This window comes from Caretta caretta, chromosome 1 (assembly GCF_965140235.1).
Source record: "Caretta caretta isolate rCarCar2 chromosome 1, rCarCar1.hap1, whole genome shotgun sequence".
Lineage (NCBI taxonomy): Eukaryota > Metazoa > Chordata > Testudines > Cheloniidae > Caretta > Caretta caretta.
The window spans coordinates 288,381,090-288,393,652 of NC_134206.1; the positions used below are offsets into that span (position 1 = coordinate 288,381,090).

Here is a 12,563-nt window from a genome sequence, read left to right on the forward strand (position 1 = left end):
ACAAAAATATATAGTGAGGCCCTTTTAAATTAGTACCTGATAAATGAATAAGCTTCCAATGCACCAAAGGACAGACTGGAAAATAAAACAGACCCAATAAGAGAAAATCTGTTAAAATTTCTGGGTAAATGAGGAAAAACACTTCATGAAACAGCGAAGTTTTAAAATGAATAATCTAATAAGTAGACCTGTAAAAAGAATAGAACTTTGGTGCTGCAAGGTTATGTGTTTATCAGGTTTATACTGAGTTACCATAAAAAATAAAATACCTGCACAACAGGGAAGAAGGGTTTTGACACAGGGTAAAAGTCCACGTTCTTAAAGAAGGTTAAAATGAAGGGCTAGAAGACAGATTGTGTGAAATAAACAGCAACAAACCATTTTTTTCCTGCCTTAGGGATAGACACGAAATACAAAGTTGGCATCAATACTATGTATATTGTCCAAGTATTGTGCCACTTTGTCTTTGAACAGTAGAGGGAGCCCAACTTACCATCCCAAGCAAAGAGACAAGCAGTGAAGTCGCAGCTTTGGTTATTCTTTCCATTGAAAGCATTAATTTAAAGTTGACATATTCTTGTTAAAAGAAGAGTGTGTATGTGGTTTTGTTTTTTTAAGAAGACTGGATACATCTAAAAAGTATCTTTATTTTAAGATACCTATATCCTACTACATTTTGACAATGCAATCAATCATGACATTCACTTCTTGTTATCTACAAACTTTTGATTGATTTGAATACCATGGAACAAAGAGCAATCTAACATATCGACTATATTTTGGCGTTAATCACTTAAAAAATGCTCCAAAGGTAGAAGCTTACAAGATGTGCAGTACTCTTGGTCTAAACAATTTCTGTGAAACCTCTCCAAAAATTTGACATTTTGCTTGATATACTTCAGAAAATAACTGTGTACGCTTGAGAAATTCAAATTTGCCCTTCTATTAAAAAGGAAGAATAAAACACGTTCTGTTCCCAAATTGTTAGTACTTCGGAACATGAGGTGCAATTAAATTGCATATATAGAAAGAAAGAAAAACAAAAATCAAGACTTCTTACTGCAGCAATTTCTCAAATATTTTCATATTAAAAGCCATACTATGAAAAAGCAACTCCCTTCCCCCCACTCAAGTTAGCTAGGATGCCATGGGTTTTTTCATAACATGTACTTACTATACCCAGTTTACCGACACAGAAACAATGTTGCATGGTCAGTGAAGTTCTGAAGTGGGCTTCAAGTTTAGAAAGACAACAAATAATCTGGTTCTTGTCTACACATATAGCAGTGCAGCTGTACTGATGCAGCTGTGCTGCTATAGCACTTAAGTGAAGATGCTACCTTGCTGACTGGAGAACTTCTGTCAGCATCGGTACTCCAACTCCCTAAGAGGCTGCAGCTATGTTGACAGAAGACGACCTCCCATCGACATAGTGCTGTCTGCAGCAGGAGTTCAATCGGTATAACTACGTCGCTCAGGAGTATGGAGTTGTGGTGTTTTTTTTTTGTTTTGTTTTTTTACGAGCCTCATAATAAAAAAAATAGTGAGTAAACAATGTTAACGGCAGTTAAGAATGCAACTTAACCTAACAAAATGATAAAAATGGGTGACTAACTACTCTCACCTGCTTTAAATAGTGGTTGCTTTTTAAAAGGTTAAGTTAATCAACACTTCAAGCCAGATCTCCAGCCCCAGTCTGGCTGCACTGTGCTGCAGGAATCTGCAATGATCAGGCAGCCATAGATTACCCTTGACACAGAGGAATTCTTGAATGTCGGAGATGGGGTAGCCACCACCCAATATCTTCATGAAGGTGGTGCATCAGGGGTAGGGAAGCATAGAAAGGGTGTCATGGAGCACATGGTACTTCACCTGTTCCTTGGCCAGTGCAGTTGTCGCATAGGGACTGCTGCAGTGGGTGTAATTTAGTGTAGCTGTTTGGCCCATCAACTGGGAGCCATTTTGACTCCCCAGTCAGCTCACGATTAAGGGAACGGAAAGTAGGAGCCACCTATCCCTCATTCTTCTCAAATGTGCTGAAATTAAGTGCTTCATATTTAAAATGAAAACAGAATTTAGGAAACAGGATGATTTCACTGATGTTTTGGCTTTTATAAACAAACATTTGTGATTTTTTTTTTTTAGGGAGAAGGATAGAAAATGCAAGTATGTATTTAAATACTATGTTTAAAAATAAACAAGGCAGACAGACCTGATCCTGCAAGTGCTCAGGTTTATTATTACCCCCCCCCCATTTGCTGCCCTCATAACAGGTGTAGTGATGAATTTAGCTAAAATAATCTGTTAGTTTTCAGAAAGGCTTCTCTGAAATCTTCATTTTTACATTTCTCCTTCCCCAAAAGCAGAAACATCAGGAAAGTCAACACTTCGAGCCAGGAGAGTTGGATTCAACCCTCTACAAAACCCATTAAATCAGCTCTTAAACTGATTAGTGATGTCACTGCAAAGAAGTACAAAGTATTCCACGTCTTTGGTGATTTCAGAAACTAGAAGTCTCCCAGATCTTCTTTCATATAGTGCAGACAAACTGCTCCAGAGCAATCAGGCCCATCCTATTTAAAATGCTGGCCATTTAACTAGAACTGTTCCCCAAAGGGCTACTTATAAGATTTTTCTGTGATGCCTACATTCAAGGAGAAAAAGCCCACGCTTTCCACTCTTGCTCTCAGGAAGAAAAAACTGAGTGAATTGTATTTCATTTAAAGACTTGTGGAACAGGTTGCTAAAATACTTATATATACAAACATATAGATGCTACCTACCTTGTCCAGTTTGACATCTTCGACCACTTTCAAAAGAAAAGAGATTTGAATCATAGCCGTAGCGACGGAGACAGAGGTAGTGCCATTTTACGGAATCCCGTTTACGGGTGTATAAAATTAGTTCTGTATCTGTAAGTTCCATTACGCCAGAACCCAGTTCATTACCATCATCATCTACATTAATGACCTTTAAAATAAGAGTTTTATACCATTATATAAGCTTCTTGGACATTTCATTAACATAAAGCATCTGACCCATCAAATACAAATTTGAAAAGAGTTTATAGCTCCTGGTGAGATACAAAACATTACAGGTTTAACTATTTTTGAAAACAAAACATTTTTGTATAAGAGCAAGTCAGGAAGTGTTAATTCTCTAGATGAGAGTATTTGCCTCTTTTTTTTAAAAAAAGTGTATGTTTAAAGCAGTGTGTATCAAAGGGTGCAAATCATTAATGTGACTTGTTACCTCAACACTACAGAAGTTTGAAGGTAAGTCCAATAAATCTAAGAGTCTGTATTTTTTATATGTAATATGTGCATTAAAACAAACAGTCACCACATCCTCTTTATCTCTGATAGAACTTGGACAATCGCCACATTTATTCACACTGTAACAGCCCCTATTTCAGTGCCTTTTGTCCCAACCACTCCTTACTCAATAGAAAGACTGGTTATAATTAATTTTCTTCTTAAAAAGAGATAGTCAAATTGAAATCTAGTCAGTTTTAAAAAAGGAGAAATAGTTTCACCTGCCACTGAGGCTCCTGACATTTTCTGTGGTTTTGCAAAAATAGTCTCTTTTTTTCTCTCCCCGGTTTTTAAGTAAGACTCACACAAACAAGGGAGTTAACTGTATAGGGGGAAAAGAGAAACTGACCACCAAACAAAATGCTGTTGAAGCACAAATTGAAAAACAGAAATAAAGTCTCTGATCTTTCGGTTATTAGGTGTTATTTGTAACAAAACTATGTAAAAAAGTCCAGACATTAATGTGGTATTTAAGATAACAGCATCCCCTTAAGTTGTCTGCAAGAGTCATTGTTCATGATGGAAAGCACAGCCACTTGCCCTCATTCTTCTAGGATCTTGGTGAGACAGACAGGGACAGAAAATCAAATATCAATCTTGTGTAACTGGGCAAAATGAGGCCATTGCAGTCAATGGGGCTACTTGTGGTTAAGGTTAAGCACATGTATTTCCAGGTCTAAAACTCCTAGGAATTCTTTGCGTGTGACAACAAGGACTATTCTTCTTCAAATAAAAGACGTTTTCTGAAAAATGCTACAATAATACTGACCTTCTGTTTAAATGGAGATTCACCGCCTAAGACACATGGCTTTTCACCTTACAGAAGATCAGAGGTCTATGAATATCCATCACTACTGAAAATCAGACCTTTTAAAATATTCCTTTTACTGGACCTAATATATCCTTAGGGATAAAGAGGAATTCATAGCCTTACAAACTGATACGTCTCTGATGGCTTGATTTTCATAAACATTACTAACACTTTCTTCATTCCAATTCTTATATCTGAATTCTATTTTGCAAGGGAATGACAAAATAGATTGCAACACAAAAAAATCAACTGCTTACCTTAAACTTGTTTCGATGGTTGTCTGGGACAGTCTCTTTATCTGGACAGCTACAACAGCTACCCATGGCTTCTTTAGAAGACCATGTAATCTCTAGAGCCAAAAAAGGAAGTGGTAATTTACTTGGGGGAAGGGAACCCAAGAATACCCAGGGTAGACTGATTTAAATCAAAGACATTTACATCAACAATTTTAATCATGATTTAAATCAACAAACAGGAAACCTTGATTTAAGGTCATTGTTAGGAAAACAAAAAGAACAAATGCAAAAAAACCAAAGATGATTCTTACTGGTTGATGTAATCATTAAAAACGTGTTCATTTGCAACTACTAAATATAACCTTTACACTAAATTTGGTACTTGTTGCTAATCAGGAGTATACCTTATATCTGTTTGTATTTATTTAAGCAATTATATAGCTTAACATTTCAGATTACTAATTTTTACATTCTGTTATGCTAGAAAATAGTTAATGATGAATTTACTTACTAGATTAATATTTTACTCGTGATTTGAGTCAAGTTGTATTTGGACGGAAATTGAAATTCAATTAATAAAATAATTTTAAAATTCTGTTTTTAATTAAATAAAACTACCTTGAATATGATAGATATCTAAGGGAGAAAGTAAGTTTACCAAAACATATTTTGTATTTAAATTTGATTTATTAAACAAAATAAGTACCTGAGTTAGTGAATTGAAGTGATAGTTTCTGGTCATCATGTCTTTCAAGATTTTAAAACTAGTCAACTCACTCTCTCGTATCTCATTTTTATTCACAGATTGGAAGAGGAAAACAAGTTTTCCTGTTTTTTTGATTACCAACCAGTTTCTTAACTTTGAATGAACCTGTCACTGAACTAAAACTAGTGGAATAAACTGATTTGAAGAAAATATTTTCTCTTATCTGCAGAAGAGACTACTGCTATCAAGAGTTGGTTTCACATTTCAACACACTTTGGTTCTAGGTACTTAATCAGTGGCTTTCACCAAGTCAGTGTTCTATCTTTTAAACGTCAGCATCTAATATGTACTGCTTGATTTTTTTTTAATTAAATGATTTAATACATTTTAGTAAGTTTAGGCTAGATTGTCAATTTTAAATATATTTTTAAATATACCTATTAATTTTAAGTTTTAAAAGGAATTTAATTTAAATTTTCATACACCCCAATAACATCCACTAACTATATATACACAAAAAGAAAAGGAGTACTTGTGGCACCTTAGAGACTAACCAATTTATTTGAGCATAAGCTTTCGTGAGCTACAGCTCACTTCATTGAAAGCTTATGCTCAAATAAATTGGTTAGTCTCTAAGGTGCCACAAGTACTCCTTTTCTTTTTGCGAATACAGACTAACACAGCTGCTACTCTGAAACCTATAAATACACATCTCATTGACACAACAAAACCAAATGCACTAATAGTTCTCCTTGAGATGACAAATGTCTGAAGTATTTTGCAGTAATCACACAAGCTATTATAAAAATATTAAAATAATGATAACATTCCACTTTTTAAAATTTTATTTTCTTACAATTTGACTGGAAAAAAAACCTCTCTCAATACAAAGTTGTGAGAATCCTGCCATAAGTAAAACTTGCAGTAACCAACTCATGTGAGTTGTGAATTGAATTCTCATGACATTTGGAAACGTTTTGTGGTGAGACCCTCACCCCCCTCCAAACTCTTCACACTGGGCCAAAAGGCTCTAAAAGCCCAAGTTCTGGCTCAGGGAGAATTTCCCCAGCACAGGAACTGTGGAGACAGCCTATGGATCCTTACACAAAGGGGGGGGGGGGGGCGCAGGGGTCCTGTAGTCTATTGATCCTGCTCATTTATTTTGAGGAAGTACTCTTGAAAACAATTATGAAAGGTAGCTATAGTGCACCTAGATATTAAAGTTAATACAAATAAACACATTTAAAACAGAAGTTCTCGCTCTGTGGTCCACAGAGCGCTTCCAGATGGATGCAGAGCTGTTTCAGTTACATTGGGGAAGTGTTTGTCAGTCTTTAAACAGAGATACTGTAGCTACGTATGCCCAGTCTTAGGGCTTCCTTTAACCTTTTTGACAAACTGATAACAGAACTAAGCAGCAGTGATGCACTCACTCTTTCTTTCTTTGGTGTAAAAATTACATTGATCAAAGCTGTAAACGGCAGAACTGGGATGCCAGTGCGAGCGATTTTGAAGGACAACAAAATCAACCTGCAAAGTGACTAGCAGATATAGAGCAAAGGGAGTTGTAGATGAAGTGAAGAGATCTGGTACTTAAATTTCAACACTACCCTCCCAAGAAGAGGAAACAGATACAGAAAGGGAGAAGGGAAATATAATTCAATAGTCAGAGGAGTTTATGGTTTTACCTCCTTAACGTTTTAGGACACAAAGCACTTAAAGCTGTTTAAGAGACAATGTGGAATTGAGGTTAAAAGGCCCACAGTATGGAACTTTGAGAACTGATGGAACTTAACTAAATTCACTCACCTAGATTTGGCCATTAATATTCCTAGCCTCTGCTGCAGCATCAGGACTTCTGTCATACTTCAAAATGGCATGTTGTCTTCTCACATTAGCAACCACTTGAACTAAAAATATAAGTGAGGGGGGGGAAAGTTGAACAACTTGTCTTTATACATACTTTCCTTCAGCAAAAACTTGCTATTAATGTACATTTATACATAGTCAACAGTGTATTTTGGAGGCACTGTATAGGGCTAGACTGCTATAGTTTTGTATAAGAGGCAAATCTTTGCGCAATGGTGCTTATGTCATGGACCCCAGGGTCTCAGAATCACAATACATTTCCTGTTCCCATCTTGCTTGCAGAGAGAAGAAATCTGCTAATACTGGTGCACTGGAGCAGTTGTCCTCAACGAGGGTATGCACAGGTCTTCCAGGGGTTACGTCAATTCATCTAGATCAGTGTTTTTCAACCTGGGAGTCATGAGCCCTAGGGGGGTTACGGGAGAGGTTTTGAGGGGATTAAAAGTGCAGAACTGGCATTAGGGGGTGACAAGTATGGAAACTGCCTGGGGCCTCATGCCACATGGGGCCCCGCAAAGCTAAGCTACATGCTTCAGCCCCAGGCAGCAGGGTTTGGGATTCAGAGTCCAGAAAGGAGTACAATAGTCTGGAACGGTTGAGAATCATTGCAATGGGGGACTATGCCCACTCTCTGCCGATACCCCATCTACCTGAGAGAAGGGAAGTACCAGATACACAGACATGTAGGGTATAGCAGACACATTGGGGAGGCTGCACAGAGGAGCAATATGTCTCTTATTCCATATCCTACAGAACGCGTAGGATAGTATCAATGGGTATTCTTAGCATGTCAACCCTCTTTGCAACCCTCCACTGGCTTCTCCTTCTCTATCACAACATAAGCGGTTTGTCTTCACTTACAAGGCCCTTCATGAATTATCATCTCACTTACTACTGAAACGTTAGGAGTACTTGTGGCATCTTAGAGACTAACAAATTTATTTGAGCATAAGCTTTTGTGAGCTACAGCTCACCTAGTCGGATGCATTCAGTGGAAAATACAGTGAGATTTATATACATAGAGAACATGAAACAATGGGTGTTATCATACACACTGTAACCAGAATGATCACTTAAGGTGAGCTATTACCAGCAGGAGAGCGAGGGGGGGACCTTTTGTAGTGATAATCCAGGTGGGCCATTTCCAGCAGTTGACAAGAACGTCTGAGGAACAGTGGGGAGTGGGGGGGGGGAATAAACATGGGGAAATAGTTTTACTTTGTATAATGACCCATCCACTCCCGGTCTCTATTCAAGCCTAAATTAATTGTATCCAGTTTGCAAATTAATTCCAATTCAGCAGTCTCTCGTTGGAGTCTGTTTTTGAAGTCTGATCCCACTGAGGGTTACCAAAGGAAACTACAGCATTTGCTCAAGAAACTCCCTGAAAAAGCACAAGAACAAATCTGCACAGACACACCCCTGGAACCCCGACCTGGGGTATTCTATCTGCTACCCAAGATCCATAAACCTGGAAATCCTGGATGCCCCATCATCCCAGGCATTGGCACCCTGACAGCAGGATTGTCTGGCTATGTAGACTCCCTCCTCAGGCCCCATGCTACCAGCACTTCCAGCTATCTTCGAGACACCACTGACTTCCTGAGGAAACTACAATCCATCAGTGATCTTCCTGAAAACAGCATCCTGGCCACTATATATGTAGAAGCCCTCTACACCAACATTCCACACAAAGATGGACTACAAGCCATCAGTATCCCCGATAATGTCACGGCAAACCTGGTGGCTGAACTTTGTGACTTTGTCCTCACCCATAACTATTTCACATTTGGGGACAATGTATACCTTCAAATCAGCAGCACTGCTATGGGTACCTGCATGGCCCCACAGTGTGCCAACATTTTTATGGCTGACTTAGAACAACGCTTCCTCAGCTCTCGTCCCCTAATGCCCCTACTCTACTTGCGCTACATTGATGACATCTTCATCATCTGGACCCATGGAAAAGAAGCCCTTGAGGAATTCCACCATGATTTCAACAATTTCCATCCCACCATCAACCTCAGCTTGGACCAATCCACATAAGAGATCCACTTCCTGGACACTACGGTGCTAATAAGCGATGGTCCCATAAACACCACCCTATACCGGAAACCTACTGACCGCTATTCCTACCTACATGCCTCCAGCTTTCGTCCAGACCACACCACACGATCCATTATCTACAGCCAAGCTTTACAATACAACCGCATTTGCTCCAACCCCTCAGACAGAGACAAACACTTACAAGATCTCTATCAAGCGTTCTTACAACTGCAATACCCACCTGCTGAAATGAAGAAACAGATTGACAAAGCCAGAAGAGTACCCAGAAGTCACCTACTACAGGACAGGCCCAGCAAAGAAAATAACAGAACGCCACTAGCCATCACCTTCAGCCCCCAACTAAAACCTCTCCAACACACCATCAAGGATCTACAACCTATCCTGAACGACGACCCATCACTCTCACAGATCTTGGGAGACAGGCCAGTCCTTGCTTACAGACAGCCCCCCAACCTGAAGCAAATACTCACAAGCAACCACACACCACACAACAGAACCACTAACCCAGGAACCTATCCTTGCAACAAAGCCCGTTGCCAACTGTGTCCACATATCTACTCAGGGGACACCATCATAGGGCCTAATCACATCAGCCACAATATCAGAGGCTCGTTCACCTGCACATCTACCAATGTGATATACGCCACCATGTGCCAGCAATGCCCCTCTGCCATGTACATTGGTCAAACTAGACAGTTTCTACGTAAAAGAATAAATGGACACAAATCAGATGTCAAGAATTATAACATTCAAAAACCAGTTGGAGAACATTTCAATCTCTCTGGTCACTTGATTACAGACCTCAAAGTGCTATACTTCAACAAAAAAAACTTCAAAAACAGACTCCAACAAGAGACTGCTGAATTGGAATTAATTTGCAAACTGGATACAATTAACTTAGGCTTGAATAGAGACTGGGAGTGGATGGGTCATTACACAAATTAAAACAATTTCCCTATGTTTATCTCCCCCCCCCTCCCCCACTGCCACTCCCCACTGTTCCTCAGACGTTCTTGTCAACTGCTGGAAATGGCCCACCTGGATTATCACTACAAAAGGTCCCCCCCCCTCGCTCTCCTGCTGGTAATAGCTCACCGTTAAGTGATCACTCTGGTTACAGTGTGTATGATAACACCCATTGTTTCATGTTCTCTATGTATATAAATCTCCCCACTGTATTTTCCACTGAATGCATCCGATTAAGTGAGCTGTAGCTCACGAAAGCTTATGCTCAAATACATTTGTTAGTCTCTAAGGTGCCACAAGTACTCCTTTTCTTTTTGCGAATACAGACTAACACGGCTGCTACTCTGAATACTGAAAGGTTGACTCCCACCTTCAGTCGGGCCATGATGCCAACTTCCACTGCTCACCTGTTTTCAAACAAGCACCTTTGTGCTTTCTCCCATGTTGTCCTTCACTCTTGGGAGGTACCCCCTGGGAACATCTGTAAAGCTACCCCTTTAACTACCTTCAGCTACCTCCTTTGATGTGATGCCTACAAATACTTGACAATGATGAGGCTGGTGATAGCACTGTTTATCAAGCTGACCAATGCTCTGTCATTGTTCCCTTGTATTCATTTATATATCTTTAGACATCTGCTGTCTTATACTTAGATTGTAAACTCTTAGGGGCAGGGACTATCATTTTGTCCTGTATTTTTACAGTGCCTACCACAACAGGGTCCTGATCCATGGCAAGGCTCCTGGGTGACAAGGTAATACAAGTTAATAATTAGGGATAGTATGGATAACCCATCTTTAAATTATATAGATTAAAAAGTAAAGTAGCTACAGTGGACATTCAAAAGCAGACTATCATAACGCTGCCTATGTTTTTCATTAGGCTATAACAAAAACTTGTGATCACATTTAAGACACTACAAATCACATACAAAACTGCACAAGCTTTGCTGAACTTCAATCAAATTTGACTTGTGCATAGATGTAGGATGACCATTGGTCATATGCTGTACATTTAGGTGTGTGTAGACACACAAATACACGGAAAGGAATTTATAGAGTGCAAACACGGTTAACATGGCTATGTTGTTGCTGCAAAGACATGTGGTAGTCAATGTCAAAGCCTTGCAGCAAGTGAGGATGTATAAATTATTTCTATAATTGCACTAAATTTCCAGTCAAAGCGCTCTTTCAGGGACAACTGCCTAACACCCAACCTGAAGTTTGCCTACTCTAGCTTTTACTGTAACTTAGTGATTTGTAAACTCATGTCCTCCTCACAATCTTCTTTACTAGACTATATAAACTTCACTACCTTTGCCCTCCATGAGTCTCATCTTCCAGTCTTGATATAATTTCATCCTGCCCCTTGCATCCATGCATTATGATACAGTTTTAAATTACACAAATTTTTGCACAAGACCTCCACCTTATTCGATGCACAAGGGGGCAGAGTTAAAGTTGAATAGGCAACCTTAAATCTGGCAATTCCTAATTTTTGATTGCTTGACTTTGCAACCTGTTAATTTTGGGGAGAGGGGAGGAAGTAAGTTAAAAAAAAATAAAGTGATTAGTGTGGGAAGGGAAAGAAAAGGAGCCTTCCTTCTCTAGCCCTCACCCTTTGCAAGCTCTCCCATCATCTGGTTGGGAGTTGGTTAAGGAGAGTATGGCTCTTCAAATCCAATAGCTACAACATGGCTAGGTCCATTTGCTCTTAGCTTCCAGTTCTGACTGAGCAATGAGTAGTCCTGTGATCATACACACTTTGCCCAATAACTCAATTTTAAATTCTTGCATTTCAAAACATCTATAAAATATTATTTCAGTCAAAAGACATTGAAAGATACCTTTCCTTCTCTAGCACATTCTTTTACCTCAAGGAAGTCTAGCCTTTTTTTTTTTTTTTTTTTAACCATTCCCGCCGGTAGATTTTGTATTCAGTCATGAGAACGGCTGACCACAGCTAAAAGCTAAATATACTTACATCCATCATTTTCACCTAGAGCATTCTAAATGCAACAATTTGGCAGACCACGTCTACTTTTTAACCTTAAAATTAAAGGGCAAACATGCATGTATACACATGTATGTATACACACACACACAAAATCTAGCTTTCTAATTTATATTTTTCTTCAAGAAGGGGCTTAACCCTGAGTCCTGAAACTAGAACACAGAACTGCTGTGTTTTTATTTTAATGCTTACCCTAAATTCTAACATTGTAATGTTATGCTTACCCTAAATTCTAACATTACATATCATATGTATTTGATTTTAAAAAGGTAGAGAAGATAAAGGATAGTGAAATTAAAGTGGTTTTGAACATTAACTTATCTAGCACCAAAAAACAGAATAGCTAGAGTTATTCCATTGTTCCTGAGATGCATTAATTCATCTTTAGCTTAAAGCTGTGTGTGATGTGTGAGGTTTTTTGTTTGCTGGTTTTTAAACTTAGGATCTCCATTAGGGCCACAAATTTGTGACCAAAGAGTGAAGAGAATGAAGCTAACAAACTATTTTTTCCACTATGTACATTTCTTTAACAGTTAATTTGAGATACTGGATAAACAGAATGTTTTTGAGATCACTAATTT

General features: G+C 38.7%; 1 protein-coding gene across 7 annotated transcripts in view; it reads right to left on the reverse strand.

Annotated features, from left to right (window-relative positions):
- FRS2 (fibroblast growth factor receptor substrate 2) overlaps positions 1-12,563 on the reverse strand; it is an 85,604-nt gene that overhangs the window by 14,769 nt on the left and 58,272 nt on the right. For 6 of the 7 annotated variants that reach the window (XM_048835804.2, XM_048835808.2, XM_048835809.2 and 3 more), the window contains 3 exons: positions 6,877-6,977; positions 4,383-4,474; positions 2,784-2,970 (listed from right to left, as the gene is read on the reverse strand). In XM_048835804.2, the coding sequence (XP_048691761.2) occupies positions 2,784-2,970; positions 4,383-4,448 (253 nt within the window). In that variant the 5' untranslated portion in view covers positions 4,449-4,474; positions 6,877-6,977. Of the gene's footprint in view, positions 1-493; positions 540-2,783; positions 2,971-4,382; positions 4,475-6,876; positions 6,978-12,563 lie in introns of those variants that run through there. The other variant, XM_048835810.2, reaches the window with a different exon arrangement.